Source organism: Electrophorus electricus, chromosome 11, assembly GCF_013358815.1.
Source record: "Electrophorus electricus isolate fEleEle1 chromosome 11, fEleEle1.pri, whole genome shotgun sequence".
NCBI lineage: Eukaryota > Metazoa > Chordata > Actinopteri > Gymnotiformes > Gymnotidae > Electrophorus > Electrophorus electricus.
The window spans coordinates 9,697,197-9,723,035 of record NC_049545.1 but is presented as its reverse complement, the minus strand read 5'-3'; the positions used below and the strand labels follow the sequence as shown (position 1 = coordinate 9,723,035).

Genomic DNA, 25,839 nt, shown 5'->3' with positions numbered 1-25,839 from the left:
TATATATATATATATATATATATATATATATTTATGTATGTATGCATATATATATATATATATATATATATATATATATATATATATATATATTTATGTATGTATGTATATGTATGTATGTATGTAGCAATACACATACACACACACAATACACACATATATAAAGCTTTGACAGTAGTCTCCTGTTTTGAAGTGACATTGCAATGTATTAAAATATTTAGCATCTGTACAATTTAGCTCAACGAGACATTTATTATAGACTGCTGCAAATCCTTTTCAGTCCTATATTGATTTTCCCTTCTACTGTGCACTGATGGCCCCAAAACTATATATTAATGTAAGTGGTAGAAAATGAGCTGTCTCTCTGTTGTTGTCGGGTATCTCTGCATGGTTGATGTCTGTTGGAAAGGACGAAGGTCATCGTGCAAGCTGTAGTTATGAGGACAGCGTAATTGGGAATGTGTTTTATTGGATTTCTTGAGCATTGAGAGGGACCAGCACAAAGAGGGCTTAAACAAGTACCTGCAGTACACCAGGGAATTCAGAAGGCCTGTTTAGGATCCCCCCTCCCCAAAGAAGCCACAATTAAGAGAAGGAAAATGGAAGTCTTAAGCTGTATTTTTGGGAAATTGGGCGTGCAGGAATGCCATAATGTGATAATTCTCTTAGAGGACTCAGAGGTCATGGAATTTGATGGCATGAAACCACATTGAGTCACTGGGCAGCTTTTGGAAAAATAAATGTACTCATATGTGGTTTGCTTCTTCTGCTTCCTCAGAAGTACGGTAAGACCTTCACACCATTGTTAAAGACTTTAAAGACTGACAACACTTTGAAAACCCATACAAACACTTTTTTTGTGGTTGGCATCTGGTCAGGATTCAGCCCCACAGATATTTCACTGATAGCTTCTTAAACACGTTTTACAGAGGATGAAGTAATTGCTCCAACTCCCTTAGCAAAATAATGTTTGATAGCTATGTGAGAGTATAATGGTCATGAAATGTCAGATAGATTGTGCTTGGATGAAGCGTTTGTCTTGATTTTCTCATAGGTATACGAGATTTCTCCCACATCCTCCTCAAGGGTAATGAAAAGCAGACGGCCCAACTGGAACCAGGGCTGAGGTCCCATCAGTACTTGTCACACAGGCCCTGTGCTCGGTAATCCATGCTGGCAGAGCCAGGAAAGTTATGAAGTGGATCTCCTATGTGCATTTTTCATGTTAATCTACCTCGTACCAGAGAAGTTCACTTTGAGACAGCCAAATAACAGAACGAGCCAAAAACAGACCACCTGAAAACGGCTCGTGGATCGTGTCTAATTATTGCATTTTTCACTCTCTGAGTTCAGTGGAAAATTTCCCTCTCTCTTTCTTTGTAATCTCTCTTGTATGGCTGGTGAAGGGTGTTGCCATATTCATCTCCTTGCTTGAGAATTATGAGTTCCCTGAAGCGTTCAAACACAATAAACAGGGAACTACAGAGCTCAGTGCCACTGTGGCTTCAGTAGGTTTGCTGAATCATTTTATAGGATAAATCTTTCCTCAGAGACAACTATAAAAATATCACTCTCAATGGGAAGAGCAGTTCGACTGAATAGATTGCTTGGGAACAGACGTTTATTACCATTTCCTGTGGACAGATTTACCTATACATATTTGCTATGCAACTTGGAAAGCTGTATGTGACAGATGTCTCGTTGGTTTTGAGATTATGCACGAGCAGAATATGAGACATAAGTGCCCTGTGAACTGTCACCAACTCCTGTCAAACTGTGTTTAATTTACACAGTTGGGTAGGGTTTTTCCTTATTATTTTTTTTTAACTGCACTTAGTTGTGTGTGTGTGTGTGTGTGTGTGTGTGTGTGTGTGTGTGTGTGTGTGTGCGTGTGTGTGTGTGTGTGCATGTGTCTGTGTCTGTCTGTCTGTGTGAATAATCAGCATGGCTACAATTAGATTGCACTTAGTTTAAGGTTGTGGGGAATTTTAGTGTCAAGGCCTTAGAGGGCTCCACCCACCTTTAATTCTGACTGATATGAAGCACATAAACTGAAAACCTCAAGCCTCTAAAGCTGCACGCATCATAATCATATGATCCCCTCCACCCTACTCCCACATATTCACGCCATCTACAGCCCTGGGAAACATCTCACCATGCTGGTGCTTCCTTTGCTGGGAACCAAGGGTGATGAGAGCACCATCTCCTACATGTGTCAGAGGGGGCCAGGGTGGGGACTGGATTTTTTCCCCCACGCTTGTCGTAAAGAGGCAGAGCTGGGGGACGGGGCTGGTACTGAGGAATAGCGTGTTTGGAGGCTGCTCTGGCAGCTGGAGCTGGAGGTCACCACAAGGGCACGGCCCATGCAGAAACACTCACAATTAGAGCCAGTGACTCACATTGTCCACATAAATCAGATGACATTGCACATCATAAACAGACCGTAAAACTTTAAGGCACAGTTAATTGTTAGTAATAGCACCAGGATTGATTTATGGGCTAGTACAAAGCAGAAAGATATGGGCGGGTGACCTCAGTGTCACGTCACTCTTATTACACAAGTGGTATATTGCATATTTCAATTTGAAAACAAGCAGATGTTTTTGTGGAGTTCTGTTTGAACATCCATGATGATGTTTCCCATTTGCATTGCCCAATGGAAAGTTAGGGAGAATGGCTGAAGCTTCCATATTCCAATTCGTCCCTTGCATTTATTCAACAGTTTGAGATGAGAGAGGCTAAAAACAGTTGTGCTAGCATGTCAAGTCAACCCCGGGTTCTCTCATTTAAATAACAGATGTGGATCATTACGTAATACTGGCGACAAAGATCTCAGGTTCAAGCACATCATATCGTTATGTAAATGAGAACAAAAATTGTCAGATTAGCTAGATTGGGTTACAAGAGTAGATTCCAGAAATGCCTTCCAATGGAATACATGCTATTTCCCATACTCTCTTGCCATGATCTACAGATGCAAAAGCCCGAGACAGCCGCCTCTAGACGGCAGCCTTCCGTCCTCCTGTCTTCTTTGCAACCCTGCTACAGGGCGGGGTTAGCCATGCACATGCTAAGGGACCTGCTGGTTTCCTTCAGTTACAGTACTAACTTGGTGATGTTTTTGCGATTACAGAGGCACAGACAAGCGCATCCTGCAGTGCCAGTTCTCCTAGTTTAATTACAGTTTAACTTTTCTGTTATCCTCTGATGATTGTAAGATGCTGCCAGCCTAATTAAACACAGATGGCTTATTCTGAAAGGCTTCAGTCTGCGTGATCTGCGTTACCCGAGACCGTGCCAGAGCTGGAGTTTAGTTGGAGCCAGATCATTAGGCATATTTAAAGTAATCCCGCAACTGATGGTATCATATAACGCTGATTGTGTCATCATGATTTATATACACATGCAAATGAGCCCATGTCGCCTCTGTTGCTATTGTAACGCTTAATTTGGGTTTCATTAAGGTGAGTGGATGCTGATAGAGATTTATCTCCCAGTCAAATCCACTCAAGGATAAGGATAGTTCTGACCTCAGAGAAATATTGTAGATGTGCAAGAGAACAGCCAGCTTTACATGCTATGTTTTTGTGAACATTTTTCCACAGTTATCTCGCTGTGTAACTAAGGAGAAACAGCTGCGCTTTCCTGAACTAATAAGTCTGAAATGTAATTTTAGAAATGTATCAAGGTCGTATGTAAAAGTGAACCATTATTTCATTCACATTGAACTGTTAACTCCATAATCACATACATCTCTGGGTGCTGACGCCGAATGATCAGCATTAAGCATATGCAGTGTTTGGCTGATGAGAAAGTGCCCGTGACAGAGATTGAGCAGTGTGGTGGGGGGTGAGCTCTGAACTTTTTTTCTCCCTGTCACAGGCTCCCCGTGGGGAAGCTCAGTCACAGACCTCCGGGAGTGCTGGAGTCAGTGGGGCAGCAGGGTCTCCATTACCCAAGCCTGCCATACCTAAACAAGCCCCTGCTCCCAGTTCACACCCAGCTAGCCCTACTACTGCTACTAAAAACAAGCTTCCCCAACTCATTTTACACACCCTGCATCGGCACAACCATTTCTATAAGATGTATGCTTGATTTTATGCCAGTGAACGGGATACTTTTGATGTCTGTGTTTCTATTCTACTGATTTTGGCTTCTGTTTTGCATAGTCAATGAACAGCGAATGTAAATAATAAAAACAAAGTCGATGCATTTCACACACACTCTGTAAAATAAATGAAATAAAAAGCACCAAACAGCAGCTTTTAAACATGGGAACTGGGCTAATTAAAGGAGTGGTCTGAACTTATGGGAACAGTTTGCTCGGAGAAGTAGTTGTTGACTTGCAGAATTCAAGGAGAATGCCAAAAAGGAAAGTTGTGCTATTCAAGTTTGTGCTTACACAAGACCTCTTTGTGGTTTTTAAAGCTTGTCAGATACATCAGAGCCAGTAAGAAAAAGTATATTGTTTCCAGCTCTTGGATTCCTTTCCTTCTGACATCTGCCACTCTGTAAAGATGATAAATTCTTGCCTCATTAGCCAGCGGTGTGGGATTACAGCCTGACAACACATTAATCACCCGACACTGTGGCAGGCCCCACTTGCAATAGGCATTGTTAACAAAACTTTTCTAATATGTCACTCTCCTCGCTGACAGCCTGTAATCAATCATTCTGATTGACAGCCCTGATAGATTACACTATTTATGCTGTGTGTAATGAAAGATAGTGTTTCCACCTACTGTCATTCCTGTGATGATGATAGCACACCTCTGAAAGAGAACAAACACAAGCTAGGAAGGAGAACAGGGCCGAGAGAAAGTGCAGGGCAGGGCAGGCAGACACCGGCACGACGTTGCGAACTTTAAGCAGGCAGGCTTCTGCTCCTTGGTAGGTGTCTCGTTTGTAGGAACATATTGTTTGGTTATATGGTCTAGCTTTTGAGAGTCTTCATGGGAACAGCTCTGTTTGTGATCTGGGCTGCTGTCACAGACAACTCTGGTTCAGGCAAGAGAACTATGGTTTGTCTGCCTGCACATTTGGTTTCTCTGGCCTCATTGGGGAGGTAGTACTTTCTTTCTTTGTTTTTTGTTTTTTAAGAGGGAGGAGAATTTCATCTACAGACTGAGAATGGATCATGAATAATTGTAATTAAATTTATTGCAATATTCTGTATATGTATACTAAAAATGATTGTCATCTGCACTTATTTTACATTTATATTTACATCTACCAACCCTGAAGTTGATCATTTTTAATGTGTTTTTCTTTTTTTAATTTGCATTTGTTTTCTACATAATTTCTGCTGAAGAAGCATCTCGAAGAGGTGTCAACTAAAAAAGAAGAACGGATTAAAAAAGTGGAATAGTCCATCATACAGCTGACAGCTAGCGAATTTGGTGCTTTTCTTGTGAGACAGGGAGCTGTCAGGAAATTAGTTAACTGGAGCATATTGTGGAAAGGCAGGTAATTTAGCCTCATTGATGGCATCACATAATGGGCCACAGGAGTCCGCTCTGTGACCTGCCATGGCTTTGTGTATAATGCAGAATTTAGTGGCATGCTCAATGCATCCTGTCAGCTGCAGGATTGGATTCTCAGCCCACTGTATCTCAGCTTGCAACATATTGGTCAATTATTTCTGAGGCTGTCAACCCTGGGAGACACTGTTATTTAGTGTGTGTTAACTTTGCATCATTAAGACACCATGCGACAGGGAGAGGTCCTTGCGAATGTTATTTATTTTGATTCAAGTGAAAATAACCTTCAAATTGTTTAAACCCCCCCCCCCCCCCATGTTAAGATTGCAGAGAAAAATCCCAGCTGCTGACAGACCAGGATTCAAATTTAGAAATTCGTTTAATCTAACTTCTAACTATAATGCTTCAAATATGAGCACCAATTTGCTTAGACAGCTTTTTTGTTGAGCGAGTGGCAGCATGTACCCTAACATTTCCCACCAGCATGCTGGACCTGTCATCTCAGCATTGTTCTGTCCATATATAGTAAGGCATTACCAGGTGTCAAAAGGGATGTTGCTGCACCTAAAAATGTAAAACAGTCCGTCACTTTCAATGCCTCCTCTACAGCGTCCTCGCACTCCGTCTCTTCCCTTTACCGAATTGCATTAGTCAATTAATATTTCACCATTTATGGGACAAGGAATCGAACAAACTGTTTAACAGTGTGACAGTGCTGACTTTTATTTGCAGTGAGTCCACTGGCTATTAGGAGATGCAGCAGTAAATAAACGTGCTGCTGGTGTCTGGAGAGAGTGAAGGGCTGTTGAGGCCTGGCTCAGCGTCTGAGCCAGGGAGACATGGGGGAGACATGGGGGAGACATGGGGGAGGACAACAGCTTTTCCAGTGAAGATGTGAGCTTAAGCACCAGGATGGGGGGGGGGGGATGATTAATGAGAAACTTGAGTGAGCAGAGTCGTGTCACAGAGCGGGACGTGATTAGTGCTTGACAGCGACCGCAAAAGCGTCTCTTCATGTCTGTTTATATTCTCACACTTCCCACTGCCCCCTGGGCAGGGACCGTGCGGATGTATAATGTGTGTGTGAGAAGGCTGGCAGAGGGTCAGGCAGGGAAAGCCTGCCCAAACAGGTAGCGCCAACACCTCTTCCGAGGGGGCGTGCCCACAGCTGGGACCGGGCCTGCAGCGGCAGGGTTTCGGATCGGCTCGATTTCTCCACCTGAGAACAAACAGGCAGGCCCTACAGGAGATTAACTGGGCCAGAGCATTGCATTAAAGCTTTATGTCCTCACAGGCTATATCCTTGACATCTCATTAACAAGCTGACATCACGGTCTGTAGCACTCATCAAGAGGGGACAGCGTGTGATATTTCCCATAGCAGAGCAAAACACAGTCTGCTGAAATGTGACGCGGCCGAAGGTTGCGAATCCAAAGCCCTTGAATGGATCGGCTCTTGAGTGTAACTCTATAGTGCTAGGTGTGATTTCTCTGGTATCTGTGCCTTTAAACATTATCTCAGGTGTTGGTGTGTTTGGGGCTGTGCGGGATGGTCCGCCCCTCATTATTCACCCTACATTCCTAATTCAGCAGCTCTCCACTAAGGGCTGAATGAGCAAGAGAGGCCCATTCTCCCCATTCAGTGTATGAAAGGAGAGAGGCTCCACACTGTCAGAACACAGACCCTCCGCGAGCCCTGGGTGCCTCCGGGGTCACCCGCAGGCCAGCCAGGTCAAGTGACACTCACACTGCATTCATTCCTCACTTGAGAGAGAGCAGGGGGGCAGAATGTCTGTGTTGTGTTTGCTGATCAACAACAATAATGGCCAGTGCTCCATGTTCTCTATGACAGCTCTGTGTAAGCCTCTGGGCTTTACAGAACACACTTACCACCAAACACTAGACAGGGGGGTTTCATTTTAGATCAGATTGATGCGCACATAGTTTGTGTCATTGCTTTGATTTCCTCATACTGTTGAGGTAATAAATTGCCTCTCTTGGACATCTATAACCAGAGAGGAAGGTTTACCTTGTTATGTGATGGAATGGGTTTCATCTTGTTTTTTAATTAACTGAACACCCCGTAGGTGCTGACGACGGCTGTGCCCTATGACATTAGTGACTGGCTATTAATATCCAGCATGTGACCTTCGGGAAGCTGGCACCAGTCAGGAACCTGACAGATTCATCACTTCTCTGCCCTGAATAAGGTTGTCACATATTTAAGTGCTTGAAATGGGTCCAGCATGCCATAAACCTCCGACATTTTAATTCAGGCTGGACTGTAAGGCAGAAATTTTAGCCATATAAATGTTGGCTCTTGAATAATACAAGCATGGCTAATAGCTGGGATTAAAGGATTACTAGTGCCCATCCAACCATGTTAATATTTAGCCATCTAAAACATTCATTCCGACTGATGTGAAGGTAAAATCATGGCAAGCTTTCCCAGACCCGCAGACCTTTCCTTTCCCCTCTGTTTCCTACTGATAGTCCCCATTCTCCTCGCATCCACCGTGGTGTTATCTGAAGCCCACATTACCTCTGCCTGAACACAGGATGGCTTTTGTCTTGTGCAGGATGCGCTCTGTCAGTGTCCGCTGCGCAGGGCGTCGTGTTTGATCAGCGGCCTCGTGGTGTGGGCTGGCAGCAGCAAGAGCGCAGGGGCAGCACGGCCACTCTGCTGACAGCACAGGATGAGGAATCCAGCCCTCCTCTCCTCTCCTCTCCCGACAAGGCCTGCCTGCAGGTCAGCTGCCACTGAAACGCAAACTGGTGTGCACTGACGCACTGGAAACAATGACCTACTCTGGAAGCGGCAGCCCCCCCACCCCACCCCCCGCCAAAGAAACATTACAGCTGCCACCATGAGCTGTGGCATGGGATAAAATATTTCATCGGATCACCTGATATTGGCATGGAGACATTGGAGGCGATGGGTGGCACAATAGAGATCGCATCCCCCATGTTTGTCTGCCACCTGGCACCATCAATCAGCAGGCTTGTTTAAGGTAACGTGATAAGTGGCGCGCCCGGTTACAGCTCCAGCTTTCATCACACCTCAGCCCAGAGCACAGGGGACCTGGCCCTTTTCTCCCCGTAAAGCAATCCACCGCCTCTGAGTCAGATAGATTCACTACATCCTGTCATAACTCATCGGATTTCCAGACAACTGAGAGCTTTTGTCATCTGCATTCCAGACAGCTCTCCTGGCTCACTCTTTCTTTGGGCACTGAAAGATAATGTGGCCTCTCGCTAGATTTCTCTCTCTGATTCTTAGCCGCTTAGTTAAAGTAGCTGTGATGAGCTGGAGAGATAACTGTGAGAAAAGCAGTTAAATCATCTAGTGCACCTGAAAAAGGAGGCATCCTAAAGGCCAGGCGCAGGCTCTGTTCATGGGAAAATCCCTCCACAACTTTCATCAGTCATGGGCCATTGCTTTATCGGTCAGTGGCATGAATGTCCCAGGTGGCTGACACCTGTCTTGCGTGTGAGGCTGGCTGGAGGCCTCAGTGTGTTTGTCAGAGAGTTGAGAGGGCTGTGTGTCTCCAGGCTGCTGTCGGGTCCCCTGCTCCGCGGGCCACGGCTGCTCTTTGTGCTCATCACGCCAGACATGACAGGTCTCCTTCTCTTTGGTGTCGAGAGCGAGGGCTCTCTGTGGCCCTGTGGGGAAAGCAGTCAAAATGGCGGCTGCCTGTTTTTCATCGGCCTTCTCTTGAGCCGCACATCAGAGGGAGGATCAATATGGTGCCTTCTAGCTGATTCATTCTGCAGCTACAGAGAGGATCATTTCTTGTTTAAAATGTACCTCTTAGGCTGTAAATAATTGTCTAACTTTTTGTTTGTAATCCACGTACATATGATAACAAACTTACTGACTGATGCAAAGCAGTATAATCGGTCATGAATCGAGAACCCTTTATGTAAATGTTTGTTTATTTTCTCATGTTCTTCATCACTAATCTGTTTCCTTAATTATCAGTCATATAACCTGCACTATACCGAGTGTCATATGTCAAACTGCAGGCTGCCATGTGCCAGGACTGCCATCAGTACCTCTACCTAAAGGCATCTGCTCATATTTCTTGCATGGGCAGATATACTAGTGGTTTCATATTCTAACTTGAGATTAATGTGCTTTTTTACAGCCCGCTGGGAGCTGCAATCATACGTGTCACTATAACATAATATCTAGGCTCTAAAGACATGACTATTCATTTTAATGGCCCTTTCGTCTCACAATTGAGCATTATAATGCATGCTGCTCATCTCATAGCTCACCCGTTACTCACAATGATGTCGAATCATCAAATGCATGCTCCCTTGTCAGTTCATACCCGGCAGGTCCTGCTGTTAATCACCGTTCAGGATTCCCACGCACTGAGCGTCGTTGAGATCACTTGTATTACAGCAAATCATTCTCCATGCTCTGCTTTATCACCGAAGATCTCTAATGGCATGGTTGATGTGTCTTTGGCAGAATCCTTGCCTCTATTTCAAAAACATGCGAACTCGTCTGTTGTGAGATACTTTGATAGTTGTGCTCTTCACTCCCCCAAGTATGTTGTTCTTGATGCTGTGATGTAGGCTGCAGACAAATCCACTAAATCCAGACCTGTTGTAACTGATTTAAGGTTTATAATACTGCGTGGCCAGAGATGATGAGGAGAGGTATTTCCCCAAAGCTGACAGCTTGGCAGGGCCACATTTGGGGGAAAAATCCATCACTTTTGTCTATAGACGCAGCTTTCAAAATCACTCACTTGTAGCATAAACATCTGTGATTGGTTCAATTCTGCCTTATTTTCTCTAGCCTTGGGTCTCTAATAATTACATTCTGCTACACTGATTTGATGTCATCTTATCTGATAGGATTTAAAAATTGGCCAAACCTTTGTAGCGAAAATAATCAAACCTTTACTAGAGTGATAATTTCATTTTAGAATGACTGCACACGAAGCACTAGATTGACCTTCTGCCAGGTAATCACTAAAATAACTGATTTTATGAGAAACACCTTTGACATTAGAGAGTGCCTTGAGAAACCCGAACATTTCAGTTTGACAGATATGTTTATCCCATTCCTCTTGCGAATCTTGTCACCTTTTTTTATTTTAAAATATCAAAAGCACCTTCCTCCAACTATTAGACATCCCTGACTGTTCACTCACCCTTTAATGCTGTCTCTGTGTTAGAGTCTTGTTTGTCTTTAAATAAATAAATGTTTAGCTCAATATTAGGCTTAGAGCTGCTTGCACTAAACCTCTTTCTGTGACTACATGCACCGCAATATTTTCCTTTTAGTTTTGTTAGAGGCATGAGACCCATCACTGGCTTGCACACATATTTTCTGTTTGATAATCCAGTAATGGTTCTCTTTGTACATTGTCCAAATGCTGAGGCTTTTTCGTACGTTTTTGGGAGGCTGGCCGGCTGCACATGACAAGAACGCGGTGTAGGGGTGGGTGATTAAAGCGCAACCCCCGATGGCTTTGAGCTCATGACTTGGAGGTTGTTTATCATTTATCTAGACGTTCCCTCACTACTCTTTTTTGCGCTCTAAGTCATGGCTCTGATTGCCATTAGCAGACTAAAGGCGCCGCTTAATGGACATGCTGTCCACTTCGCTGCTGTGGGGCAACGGCTCACAGGGCTGGGCTGGGGCAGACTTGTTGGAGGCACCAGCTCAGCCAGGGGTCGGGAGACCCACGTCACCAGGCTGGTACTGCACAGACTGCCTCTTCAGCATGTTTTTGTCATGGAAGTCACCACCAGGAACTGGGAACGTGACCCTTCACCTCTGCTGCAACTCCAAAAAGGCATCGCAGTTACAGCTATACCATGTCCCCTCTTAGAGAGAAAGAAAGAGAGAGAGAGAGAGTAAGAGAGAAAGAGAGAGAGAGAGAGATAAAAGGAGGATGAAATAGGTCAACTCATTCTCCTGAGCGGGGCTTGGTAAACATCTGTGTTTTACCTGTCATTCCCCAGAGAGCTGTCTCATTACCTTTATCTCAGCTCTCAGCGTTCAGCGTGAAATTCCATCCTGCCCTTTCTACTGCTCTACATGCGTGCTATTTTGTCAAACAAGCTCAGCATTCTTCAGTAGATGAGGCGGCAGGCTTTTGTCGAGTGGACCGCACTGTGAGGCGGGCTGGAATATCCCGTGCCGTTACAGGAGACGTGCAGTTGCAGCTCGCCAAAGGTGTGAACGTTTGCAGTGCCTCTTGTCTTTTTTGCCGATGTTGTTTACATGCTCATTAGCAGGCTCAGGCTCTCAATGGGCTCTCGCCCAGGGATATCATGCCGCTTCATCCTGTACGTCCCTGACCAAGGCCCAGCCAATGAGATCTCACTTTTCAATTTCCACTTCAACAGACATGAGAGATTAAAAAAAGACAGATTGTGGGTGGGAAGGAGTCGGGGGCTGGGGGAGTAAAGTGTGTCTGCCGTGTCATCCTCAGCTGCTAGTGGGTGGTCTGCCACTGGCCTTTGTGGAGTTCAGGCTCCTAGTTCCAGCTGCCATTGTAGAATTCAGTTTGAGCGTATCAGCAGAAGCCACGCCCCTAAGGTGCGGTGCCAAAACAGAGTCCACGCTTTCCTCAAGGCCACAGAGGCGGCTGGTCGTGGTGTTGTTCTTTTAAAGAGGCTGTTAAATACGGATCAGCTGTTGAAGGCACTCTTGCCGTTCCCTGCCACCTCCTTCTTTCTGTGTCTGGCTCTCTCTCTCTCTCTGTCTCTATCGCTCGCTCTCACTTTCTCTCTCTCTCTCTCTCTCTCTCTCTCTCTCTCTCTGTCTCTCTCCATCTAAGAATGGGCTGTGCCTCCAGGGCCCACATCACTTACCTGCTGACACACAGGACATGATTGATGAGCAGCCTCGGGCGCTGGAGTCGACTTTGTCAGCTGCTCATAATTTATACATCTTATCTCTGTCAGAAGAAAAAGAAGGAGTGCGGCATATGGAAATGAAACCACAGGTCTTGTTTAGGCTCCCAGTAACATTCAGCACAGAGAGGAAAAACCTGATCGCTATCTGGCGCCTCACTCATCAGGCCTGACCAGGGCTTCCGCCTTCACATGGTTCCTCTGGTTGTGGCTCTGGTGTCCAGGATGGACAGGCCCCAGATGCTCAGCTTGCAGTTGGGTCTTTTTCTAAAACATGGTGGAGTTATTATGCAGAAGTGCCCCTTTGATGCTTGCGGCTTGGGGGACAGTTGATTGGGTTAGTGTTGATACTCTTGACCCATAACAGCATAGTGGCGCTGATGCATTTCAGCAGTGAAGCATCTGGGATTTTTTTTAAAGAGGATGGTTTCTTCATATTAGAGTGACTGCATACTATATGAAGATTGTAAAATAATGGAATCTCCTCCTTATGTTGTTTTCACATTGTCCTGTTAGTGTAGCAGATTTAGGCTTCTGCTTGATTATCAGGGATGAGGTATATAAGAGCATGTGTAGAAGGTTAATATTCAACAAGAATGCCTAACTAAGAGTCCATCATGATTAATTATCCCACTAAATTTTTATTTCCATTTTGATCAGAGCATCCATCACTTATGTCAGATCAATCGTCCACATCCTGGCATTCCCTTTATGAGGGCACACTGGAGATGGCTCCAAGTAATTTCATCTAAGCATGCTTCCAGAAGAAAAAAAGTCCACATGTAGACACCCATATGACAGATTTAACAAGACCACAGATGCACAGTAAAATTTGACATGTTCTAAGTTTAAAACTAGATAAAAACTAAGTAAATGCAATGCCTTAATTGGGATACCATTGAATTTAAATAAATCTTTTAAAAATTGTCTTAAAATTGTCATATCTACCTTTTAAATAAATTACATCAATTGTAAATTAAAAATGGAAAAGTGTATCCTGTGCTAATTACTGATAAAGGTAAATTTGTAAAAAAAAAAACCAAAAAAACATTATATATATATATATATATATATATATATATATATAAAAGAAATTCTTTGGCGTTACATTTGTTACATTTCAGTGATTATTTTAAAGAAAACCTCACAGCCTTTTTGGGTTATTGTGTAATCTGTCATGCCACAGCAGAGAAAAGCACATCTATGTTAATCTGAGATGGCTTCTCTTTCTTTTCTGATGGCTTGGTTGTGTCTATATGAAGAAAAAAAAAGAATTTAAAACCTGAACTTGTAATTTTTATAGTTGATACAGCACTTTGGATCAAGTGTTTTGTTGTTGGTTGTTTTGTTTTATGGGACAACTGTATTTTGGTTATCATAGTGCAGCTAACAAAGAGACTCTGATTTCATAACCCTTTCCTGCTATTGATCTTTAGTCACGCATAAAAGAACTTTCCAAACAAATCATGCATTTTTCATTGCAGTAACAGTGGGTTCAGTTGAAGTCTTTGCATATAGTGCTAAGGTTTGCTTAAAGCTATACTTACAAATGCTGTCTATTTTGCTCTATTGATTCAGTGGTTTTGTATCTTGAATATTGGAGACACTAGTCCCCTGACATCACTTTGCTTTTGCTTTGATCAACATGTTGGCTCTGAGCAATAGTGTAGAATCAAGTAAATTAGTCTAATTATGCAGTGGGGAGATACGGAAGTTTATTGTGTCTCCTGTTGAATATTAAAACTAAATGAGAGTACTGTTCCCTTTTGGGAAAGTATGCTTAGCATTTTGATCTAAAGATGGTATTGTGTTTTGCATCGAAACTTTGTTTGTATTAATAGATTGTTACACCCAAACACAGAACTCATTGTTATGCACATTTTTTTGTGACCTGACATGTAATATAAGGTTTGGTTTTGTAATTTTGTCAACTTTACAAAAAATTGAACCTGTTGTTTTCTAAATCTTATGCTTGGAGCTGTTTATATTGAATGACCTAGTTAAGAAAGTTTCATCAGACATGTCTTTACTTCCAAGAGACATAGCTCGCTTACTGCTAAACTGTTTCATCTATGTGTAGATTTTATGCTAACAATACCCTGTCAGTGTTTTGACTCAAGTGTCTGTTTTTACTTTAAATTAGTTCAGTCCGCTGGGTGCATGTTGACCCCTGTGCCTGTGCCTAGTTCAGGCAATGCAGTCTCAGGTTCCAGATACCAGGTGTTCTGCAGTAATATCTGAATCGGATACAGTATCACTGTGGAATGTTGTAGAATTCTGGGTACAACAGTGGTTAAGAGTCACATGACTGGCAGAGCTAGGCTCCAGTCTTCATCTTGTACAGTTTGAGCCATGACCAGGTGTGTGATAGCAACTTCTCATTTTAAATGAGTTCATTCCTGCCTGAAAGAAGTACAGTTTGGCCAGTCCTCTGGAAATCTTGGCAATATTACTCACATGGCATCAGAAAGTGTTTTGTGTCATTGAGTTGATCCATGTTAAACTGTTAGATTGACAACATTTCATCCCATCTTTGATTTCAGTATGCACCTGAATAGGTCTATCATTTTTACTGACCTTCATATTTTAGCTTTGAGGACTTTTCCCTCTTGATTTACAGAAGATGTAATTTATCCAAGAAAACTCTACCTTATTACCAAGTAGTTGAGGGAGCTCATCATCATTTTGACCCATTAGGAGTGTTTGCATGCTAATAAGTGCTAATGGCCAACAGCCACGTGACCGAGCCTGGCACACAGGAGTGCTGCTCCCTTTGCCCAGCTGCCTGAGGTATGCAGCTGGCTGGGGTATGTAGCAGCCTGGGGTATGTAGCTGGCTGGGGTATGTAGCAGCCTGGGGTATGTAGCAGCCTGGGGTATGCAGCTGGCTGGGGTATGTAGCAGTCTGGGGTATGTAGCAGCCTGGGGTATGTAGCAGTCTGGGGTATGCAGCTGGCTGGGGTATGTAGCAGTCTTGGGTATGTAGCAGTCTGGGGTATGTAGCAGCCTGGGGTATGTAGCTGGCTGAGGTGTGTAGCTGCCTGGGGTGTGTAGCAGCTTGGGGTATGTAGCAGTCTGGCGTATGTAGCTGGCTGAGGTGTGTAGCTGCCTGGGATATGTAGCTGCCTGTGGTATGTAGCTGCCTGTGGTATGTAGCTGCCTGTGATGCGTAGCAGCTTGGAGTATGTAGCTGGCTGGGGTACGTAGCTGCCTGGGGTATGTAACTGCCTGGGGTATGTAGCAGCCTGGGGTGTGTAGTCCTCACTCCTTTCTCAGAATGATGTCTACTCTATAGGAAAGATAGAATGGACTGCCTAGCTAGGGCTTTCTCTATCTCCACATTTTTTACAAAGGTATTTCACTCATTGAACCATATGTGCCAATGTATGTGAATGTGTTTCAGAAATGGTGCGGGTGTGCTGGTGGAGCACACCTGCCTGGGCTTGCTCGTCCATATAGGCTTGTTCCCATGTCCAGGGGATGGATTTTAAGAATCGCCCCCGCAGGAAATAATTCCAGAAGTGATGTTGTGGTGACGGCGGCTGCTGTTGTTGTCAGGTGTTAAATAACACTTTGGACCAAGGACAGCCAAATGACAGAGTCCTCTCTGAGAGAATCTAAAAACAGGAAAAATATAGTGCAGAGAGGCAGGAAGGACTTCTCAAAGAGGTGACCATCAGTACAGTGCTGCAATGTTTGGCAGCACACTGCTGCCATGGTATAATTGGAGAGAAAACATATATGGGTGCAAATAACCGCCTGTCAGGGGCATTAAAAGGAATATGGTTGATGGCTGAAAGAGGGTGAGAGAGACAGAGAGAGCAGGGGAAAAGTGGAGGCTAAGTAAAAGGCAGATGAAATGGAAACAGAGTGTTTGTGTTTGTGTGTGAGTGTGTCTGTGTTTGTGTGTGTGTGTGTGTGTGAGTGTGAGGGGGAGGGGAGAGAGAGAGAGAGAGAGAGAGCGAGAGAGAGAGAGAGAGAGAAAACACATGAAAATATGCCAGATAATTGTTAGCTGCTTGGCCACGTTGTGTGTTGTTTGTGAATCCACGAAAAGTTTCCCGAAAAATTGATGTTTTGTTGTTTGGTGGCACTTTGATTGATTTGTGACATGTTTTGAATGCATGCAAGGTTCAAATGGAGAAAAGGTAACATTAAAGATGACATCAACAGCAAAAGTGGTCATCTGACAAGAGATGGGTGTGCTTAATGCACAGAGGTGGCAGGGGCGATCAAAGCATTCTCTATCATTAGCACCAGATAGCCCTTGTGTGCAGTCGTCAGGCTGGGCGAGCAGACAGAGCACGTTGTGCTAGACGGCTGGAACCTAAGAGGCACCAGCTGCAGTAGAACTGCAGCCAGAGGCCCAGCCTGGGGAAGATGGATTCAAACAGAAAGCCACATTTAACCCCACTGGGCCTGCAAATATTGTTTTCTTACACTATCCTAAGATTGTACTTCTAAGTAAGTAAACATTGCTTGCTTGCTTTATTAAGGGGAAAAAAGCACACATAGCTCTTTGTGGGCTCTTGCTATGATCTGAGTGGTGCTCCTCGAGGGCCAGGGAGAGCCTCCTGCCGAGCCATTTACCGCCACCCCAGCCCCTCTTTGTTTAGCTGCAAAATCTTAAAAAGCGAAGCCGTGCTCAGCACGCCTTTCGGGAGCACAACCCTCTGGCTTTGGTGATGTGGGGGCCTTTCCTTGCTTTCTCGCACCTCTCGTCTCTCCCCCCCCCCCTCGCGTTTGAAAGCTAGCCTGACCCCCGCCCCAGCCGAGCATGTCAAAATGGTAATGAGGAGCTTGCGGAGTGGCGAGGGGTTAAATAAAGTCTTCATAAGCTGTCGCCCAACATTTATTTATTTATTTACCTGTGATGTTTTGCCACTTTCCTCAATTATATCCCCGGACAGAGCTCGTCTTGTTTCTGGAGGCAGCTGTGCAGGCGGCCATTGTCTGGGCTCAGATTGCTGCTTTAGCTCAGTGGCCACCCTCATTAATCATCCCTTCAGACTATTTATAACGGCAGAGCTGCCGCGCCATCGGCTTTTGTCATGGTGGCACCCTGTTTGGTGGCGGGAGGAAGCCTAATTATTAACTGTTAAAATGACAGTCGGCGCTGTTCCGTCAGCCAGCAGACTGACAGGCAGACCGAGAGAGAGGCCGTGGAACGGCGGAGAGCCACCTGACCCACTTTCCCCTCCCTCGCCGAATCTCCCGAACTGCATCCTGTTGTGGTGTTCCTCCGCGGCATCCTATCTCATGAGCTAACAACCGCTGCTGCGCTCTGAGGTAGATGATAGATGCCATTATGTTTCATTTGAGTTCGATGGCGACTGGCACTGTTTGCCTGGTTTATTGTTTGACAGGTGAAAGTAAGAGTGAGTTAGTTTGGATATGTAAATGGTTAGTTTCTCAAAATAGATGCATGCATGGCTGCAATTAGTGCTTGATTTGTCTGACAGTTGTAATTTTGCTCTATTGTATAAACTCTCTCATTTGAGCAAGGATGGTATCTTCTCTTCTCAAGTTGCCAGTGGTGTCACAATAGATTCACAACATCATTTAGAGAACAGAGTGGCTGTCAATCAAACTTTACCTTGACTTATCAAACTCAGACATATCTGTGCCCCCGGTTAATCTGATTTATCAGTGTGATGTGAATTATTGCGGAGTCCCGTTAGTGTTAAGACTGGAGCTGGCCGGCTGAGGGGTGACTGCTGAGGAGGATGAGCAGAATATCTCCTGTGCAGAATGACAGTCTTTGTTCTTTGTCTTCTGACACTATGGCAGACAGCTATCAGGAAGAAAGAGAACTCACTGCGAGCTGGTACAAAAAAATTGAGAGTCAGACTCCTCCCCCCCCATCCTCCCTAAGCTTGAGATCCCCAAATAATGAAAGGGATCAAGCTGCTGTCACTGTCACAGTACAAACATAAACTTTTCTGGCACCTAATAAATAGGCACCGTGGCATTGTTTTCAGAGCCAGACAGGTGTGTCTGGTGCACTGCTGATGGCTTCTATTATTCTGCTGGGGAAGCGTGTTTGCTTTCTTGTCATATATTGTCACACATCTCTCTCGTGAGAGGAGGGTGGCTTGAAAGATGGCCAACAGTAATTATACACATGCCTCCCATCGCTGCCTCGCGTTTGGTTCGTCTTCTGCTAGCAGCTGAACTGTTAGCTCGTACCCTCACGGCATGCGCTACAGCGTGTGTTTCTCCTACATCTCGTTCGTTAAGCTGTGCGTTGATTGCATGCTCGTTAGCCGTCGCCGCTGCAGCGAGAGGGGAGGGGAGGGGAGGGGAGGGGAGGGGATGGTTGGGGGGATGCCTGCTACTCATCACTGCCGCGTGGTTAAAAGCTCCGATCCAGGCACAGGCGATGACATTATTTGCACCTGAATGGCAGGTACATCAACATCTCCTTGTAAGCGCCTGAAAAGGGGGACAGTGGAGCCCTTTGTTCTCCCCGCAGGCAACTTTGGGCTTTGACAGCCCGTTGATGGATATTATCATTCTTAATGTCAGTAAACAGTGCCATGGAAGATAGGGAACCTGCTTTCTCTCAGTCCTCTAGGCCTCATTTATCTTTCTGCAGCCCCAGCACATTTAGAAAAGGGAGCCGGAAGTGCGCGACAACTCCGGGATGAGGGAATCTCTCCATCCTGTTCAGTGTCGGAGTAGGCTTTGACTCAGACTGGGCCCTTTTTGGAATGTGTTTGGACAACTCCTGATAGCAGCCTGTCATTGGAAGGCTATGCGTGCCACTCTTATTCTCGCAGTGTAAACAGTTTGCTTAAGTAATCCAGTCCAGAATGGGCTTTACAGGTTCAGTGTGTCTTTCTGATACAGCAACAGTGCTCTTTTATCTTGAACATGCTGCGAGACATTTTTGTTCCATTAAACCTTCATTGTGTAGAAGCACCCCCTGGCACCAGGCCTGGCTCTCCTGCTCTGGCTGGAGATGGCACACTCGCCCAGAGCAGGAACCAGCTCTTGAGGCATGGAGAGCCCCTTACGAACACAAGCCCATGACTGTGTGCTGCCCAGCCACGAGGCAGATTCACTGCAGATTTGCTGCAGACAGGCTATGTCTGGGTTCTGCGGGCCCCTCTACCTCCGCACAATTAACATGTTCATCAGCCTGTGAGCAGTGCTGAGAACAGGGGGCAGGCCTGTAATTGAAAAAGCATGTGGTGCTGTTGGCAGGTGATAGCAGAGAGATGCACCTGCTTGCCAGGGTGGGGTTGGAGGGGCTAGTGGGAGGTGGAAAATAAGACTACAAACTAAATCAATAGATCAGAGCTTCAGTGTAGAGGTCTGGAGAACTGTGTCTGGTCAGGGAGTCAACAAGCCATGCTTCTCCAGCAACCGCACCTCCGCCCCACGTGTATCATCAATTACCATACAGTGTCTGTGTGCCCAACTCATCTCGCCTTTCTCCCCTTCTGACCTCCACTGCCACTCCGACCTGTCTGTCTCTCACACTCGCGCTCTGTCCATCCCTTGCTCCTGCACTCTGTACATCCCTTACTCTTGTGCTCTATCCATCCCTCACTCTCATTCTCTGTACATCCCTCACTCTCCCACTCTCTCACTATCCTCCCTCGCCAGTGACCCCCCCCCCCCCCCCCCCCACTCCATCCCCAGCCAGAGGAGCTGCTCTCATCCTCTCCAGGGGCAATGCATCCTCCAGATCCTGCAGATCTGCCCCTCTTCCACAGGGAGCATGCCCCTCTTCCACAGGGAGCGTGCCCCTCTTCCACAGGGAGCGTGCCCCTCTTCCACAGGTGCACGGGTTTCCCCTCTCATCCAGCAGACAGCTCTCTCTCAGTCTCCTTCCCCGACACTGATGCGGCATGCAGGCATTATCAAAGGAAGGAATCTTTCACATGCAATTATGGCAGAAAATAAAGGTGATGAAGTGCTCTGTGGAGAGGGAGGCAGCGGATCAAAGGGCTCTCGTGATTAGCATGAGAGTCCACTGCTCATCCCTGGGAATTCCACAGGTCTGCCTAGAACACCAGCAGACAAGATAATGGCTGTGGCGAGTGACAGAGAGTGATTATGAACACATCTCATCTGACCTAGCCAGAGTGGGCTCCCTCAGTAGTCTGGGGCCAGCTCTGGGCATCGGATTCACTAAAGGCCTATTTTGTCATTGCGGCAAAGTTGCTGTATTTTTCCAACCTGCAGACAGCTGTTTGCTTACTTAAGGTAAAGACTGTATTAGATAAACACTGAGTTCTTCCTGACATTAGAAAACGGGGCTGATTTTAACAAAGATCTGAGATTTACATATCTTCTTTGTAAAGTTATGACAAAAACCACCTCATAAATAAGTAACTAAGCTCTGTTTCACAGGATCAGGTAATGGAGATGAGAATGGAAGCTGCATGTTGAGGGGAGTGCAGGAGCTGCGGTGAGAGTGGATGGTGGCAGTGCAGGGAGAGGTGCACGTGCCTGTGCTCCCCCTGTCTACGCCCCGCGGTACTGCACTCTGACAGCTTGCTCTCACAGTCTGGCCCCTATGCGCTTTCCAAGCCCACTAACGCACGTTCACGTGCTTCTTTGTAGCTCAGGTGGTGTGAAGCTGGCATCTGCTGACCACGGCTGTCACTGAGCCCGTTCAGTGCCGGGGTTCAGCTCTTCTCAGGGTCGCCGGGACAACCTGGACAGGTTTCTTCTGTCAAGCCATCATCTTTTCTATTCTGTGCACCTTTTTCCTGTTTTGTTGTTGTAGTCCCGTTCCTGCTGTATTGTATGCCCACTGTTTTTGGGACAGTGTGGACAGTTTGGACTGTGTTTCTGCTGACTAAAATGTGGGCAGAGGACATCCATGAGTAGACTTCTCATTATGGCCATCAGAGGGGATGAAAGCAGGCTGTCCTCCATGATCACTCTCATCTTAACTCCTGACAGCTTTAATAAAAACAATTTACACTCCTCTCTTCTGCATGCCAAAGGTGAAATAATTTTGACTGACATTCCAAAGAGTATTCTGACAATCGTGAAGAAAGGGCGACAAGAGACTATACTAATTTGATGCCTGTGATACAAAAGCGGTGTTGAATTGATCCAAATCACATCCTTGCCAAGCATCTCTCAAAGAAAATTGAGTGTTTTTCATTGCAACAACAAATTAGTCATCAGAGCAATTCTCAGTTCAATTGTCAACTAGCACAAGCTTACATTTTAGAGTAGCTCATGCTTTCAAATTAAAGATGGAATTTTCCAGAAGGTGGGGGTTTTAAGGGGCTGAGAGTCAGTGTTAAAGAGCAGTGGCTCAGTCACTACAGGATGTCAGAAAACATGCTTAATTGGTAATGATTAGGGCTCTTGGAAAGCCGATTCCCCTCTTTTTTCAGGGGAAGTGGGAGAGGGCGTAATTGTGCTGCATAATCCCGTGCCGCATTGCCCTTTCATTCAGCAAAGGAGATCAGAAAAGAGAGATTTGCAGGCCAGACCACCCTGAGCTCCTCAAGCCCTGATCTCCATGCCTGTTGGATGAGAGTCGGGTCGTTGGGCCTCATTTTGCTCAGGGTCAGAACCTCTGTGAGGTCAGCTGGAAGCTTCCACCTCCCTTTTAAAGTTTGTGACTGAGGGATACAGAACTCACATTGCAAGCGCATTCAGTGTTGAAAAATCATACCACTTTACATATGTGAATCCTTAATCTTTGTGTAATTGGGCCTATATTGCAAGCAGTTTATCAGAAGTTTATTTGACTCCTGTTTTTCCTGTGCTGTCATAGCATCTGGTGGATAACCCATTAAACTTTGATTGGTCCATCAGAGCAGGTGTTTCCGAGCAGTGCTAGTGGCCTCTGTGAGGTCCATGTGCCATACCCCAAGCTATCCGGACAGGGAACACAAACCCGCCTACCTGACAGAACATTCTCTCACCAAAACAGAGCACTCTCTCCCACACTGTATCGTTACACTCTCTTGAACCCCAGTCCCCCCACCCCTAGTCCCCACTCTTATTCTCTATTTTTACAGAGGGTGTTGGTGTAGGGGTGCGTGCTTATGTGTGAGAGGGAGCAGGAAAGAGAGGAGCAAGGAGCGGCAGCTTGGTGCTCGGGGTGGGTGGAAGAGGCATGGGGGGTGTTTCCTGGCCCCGCTGGCCTGTGTTTGAAGTGAGCCCCAGGCCCTGGGAGCAGGTCTGATCTCTGCTCGGGGAATCACAGCCGCCCTCTGCAGGCTCCAGGCCACTGCCAGCAACAGCAACAGCAGCTGCACAACAAAAAAGAGCAGGGAATAAAGGCGACCAGGAACCTTAGATGTTCCTCATGGCCAGCCCCTTATGACATGCTGACATCATCAAAAACAACAGATATCCTACCGAGTGCAGCTCTGTCTCATGGAAGTGAGAAGCATTTCTCCCCTGGTTTGAACGCAAGATTGCAGCACCTTTTCTTCCCCCACAATTGTAGACATCAGTCAAATGAGAAGCTTATTTCTGTAGTAAACTCTTGTCTTAGTGTCTTTTGTTAGAACATACGTGTTCATCATATTTAATTCCATTTATCGTAATGCAAAATGCACACGTCAAACTTAATCATCATAGTGAACCGACTTTAACCTTCCCAGATGCAGATTTAGGAGAAAAATGACAAACAGGTGTCATCCATCATGACTAAGTCATGTTGTTTTTGTGAGCTGTCTGAAAGCTGTTCAGCTCTGTGGTGGTTGTAAACTGTTGCTTATAAGACAGGGAGAGAGAGGGTAAGAGTGTGAGAGAGTGAGAGAGAAAGCTGAGTGTCATTGTGTCAGTGTGAGGTCTGGACTGTGGAAATGTTTGGGTCCAGATAAGCTTGTGCTTGACAAGAGAGTCCAGATGCTTTTATATTATAAACTGTCATGTTGCACTGGGACAGATAAACCCATTGATGGGGTTCAGGACACACTGCAACCACACACAGCCCCAGATGAAGGACCTTGGCTACAGCTTTGGTTTGGCTTTCATAAAGGAGTGCAGTGTCCTGAGCTATCCAATCCACACGTGCTGTGTCAGGTTCTGCTTGCACTGGCTGGTTCTCAGGAGCATAACCGTGTACAGGTGGCTCATTTCTGGTGTCATAGGAAGTTAGCAATGGTCACCCGCTGAAAGGTTCTCAGTTATATGTTAACATCCACTGAGGTTGGGGTCATTATGCCCTCTACCCACAGTGGCAGCGTTCAGGCACGGCATGACCTTTTGTCTCCTGAACTCCAGTGTGAAGTACGCTGCCACTGTGTCATTGTTTACTTTAGCCCTGCTCATCCACCAAAGTGAAGGCACAGTAGAAGCCGGTTTGCTGTGCTGTACTTCATTATCTAAATGCAGTGACAGCACAGACTCTCCGCACTGATAAAAATACAAAGTAATCCACCTTGACTGTCCTGCCTGCAACCAATTCATTAGCTTTCAGAGGAGAGCGGCAGGAGCGGACTGCACTCCTGTCTGAATTGGGTTTTCAATCTCGTCACTTGAGCCGTAACACACTCTAACACACTCCCATCAGGGGACTGCCTTGGAGCTCCGCACTTCACCCCCTTTCATTTGCACCTCATCTCACCTTTAATTGCGCTGAGCGTGAGAGCAGTGCCCAGGGCCCGAGCAGTGGCGGAAGAATTCTCGCTCGCTCTCCCAGATTGTCTCGCTAGTGGTTTTTAACAGCAGGTTCGCACATTCATTTCTTATGCACTTCTTACTCCTGACTGACGCGTAACGACATTGTTTATTTCCCAGTATAAAAGGAAGAAGTGAAGGGATGAAGAATTGCATGTATCCATTAGATGGGGCGTGGTGTATTACCTCTGGAAGATGGATTGTGGTGGTTTTGGATGTTCCATAGACCAGTGAGAACATAGCTCAGTGGTTGCTTAGTGATGCATTTCCTTAGCAAATGTCATGGGCCTGTAGTCTTACTGTCACACCATTAGGGTAACATCATTATGCGCACGGCCTGTCTCATCCTGAAAAGAACAGAATAATTCCTGTCGAAAATTGAAGCAAATTGTTTAGGAACGTTTCTTTTTTTTCTGCAGCAGCGGCAACCACAGACCAATCATTTTGCTACGCTTCAGGTATGCCAGATAAATGAATGGCCTTTTTGAGCACTTGCAAGAGCAGGCCTGCTGAATAAATCATGAGCATGCTGCCAGAGCGAAATCAGCTGCTGCCCGGCGGCCACACCTGCTCCGGAGTGATGCCAGGTGTCGGGGGTGGAAGTCACCGTGCTACCCTGCTGCTACTGCCACCACCACCGTGGCCAGCTCCACCGCAACCCGCCTGTGTGCACTTGCCTAACATAGCAATGAGGGCGGGTCCGTATGTGCCCCTGTGTGGGTGTGTGTGTGGGTGTGTGTGTGTGTGTGTGTGTGTGTGTGTGTGTGTGTGTGTGTGTGTGTATGTGTATGTATGTGTGTGTGCGTGCACGCATGTGTATGTGTGGGTGCATGTGTGTGGAGGAGCACTGGCCTCCGGCTCTCAGGCGGTCACACTCTACAGCTCTCTGCCACCACGGACATGTGCCCGGAGCGGCGAGCCATGGTGCTGAAATGATGGCCACTTGGGCCGCTCCGACTCGGCCAGTGTGATCACAGCTTAAGGTCTGATGTTTGGCAACAGAGAGCTGACGTATCAGATCAGTGCCCAGACTCACAGAAGCTGAAGGACTTTAGACGGTCACCACCGGATTAATAAACGCTTTGTTGAGAAATGTATGATGTTTGCCTGTGTCACTCCACAGGGCTAATAGGCCTTCGCCAGCGCTGCTGGCCTTCTGACCCCGGCTCTGGCTTGGCTCCGGTGAGCGCTCTCCTGCTGGACCTGTCAGCTATTAGACTGCAGATCTAGCCAGATTCAGAGCCTGCTCCTACTCACCTCACCACAATGAGCATTTATGACTCAGTGCTCACAAAAAGGGTGAATGTATTATACATACTCTTGACTTCTCATAGAGCAGCCTATGACTTTCACTGCAAAAGCATTCTGCTCAAGAGTCTCACCTTCATCATCATCTGAGTCTCAAGTCCAGTTGGAACCCTGTTTTCAGCTAGCCTGTGAGACAGCTCAGGGAGAGCTTTTTCTTTGTGTTCAAACAGGAAAGAAGTAGGTCAACGATAAAATAAGAACTATATAAACTTCCCCAGTTGTTCCAAAAAGTTAAAGTGGTGGAATGAATGAAGGAACGAACAAATGAAGGAATGAATGAATGAATGAATGAATGATTTCATCACTGAATAAATTAATACCTCTATGAAAATTAATACAGATACATAGAGGAGCTGCTCATTAACTGTTTAATAGAAGAAATATTTAGCAAATATTGACACTGTGCCTTTGCAGAAGTAAAATATCATCATGTGTTCAGTATTTATGATAGATGGATTAATTGTATAGCTGTAAAAATAACACAAAGAGCCCCCCTTTTAAAAATATACTTTAGCTGGTACTAACCAAATTTGCTATCTTGTTACAATTCTCCAT

General features: G+C 45.7%; 1 protein-coding gene across 2 annotated transcripts in view; it reads left to right on the top strand.

Annotated features, from left to right (window-relative positions):
- lrmda (leucine rich melanocyte differentiation associated) overlaps positions 1 to 25,839 on the top strand; it is a 192,255-nt gene that overhangs the window by 133,264 nt on the left and 33,152 nt on the right. Inside the window, exon 7 of one of the 2 annotated variants that reach the window (XM_027019998.2) lies at positions 1,055 to 1,164. The exons of the other annotated variant lie outside the window; for it this stretch is intronic. Coding sequence (XP_026875799.2) covers positions 1,055 to 1,126 — 72 coding nt within the window. The 3' untranslated portion in view covers positions 1,127 to 1,164. Of the gene's footprint in view, positions 1 to 1,054; positions 1,165 to 25,839 lie in introns of those variants that run through there. 2 annotated transcript variants of the gene reach the window in all.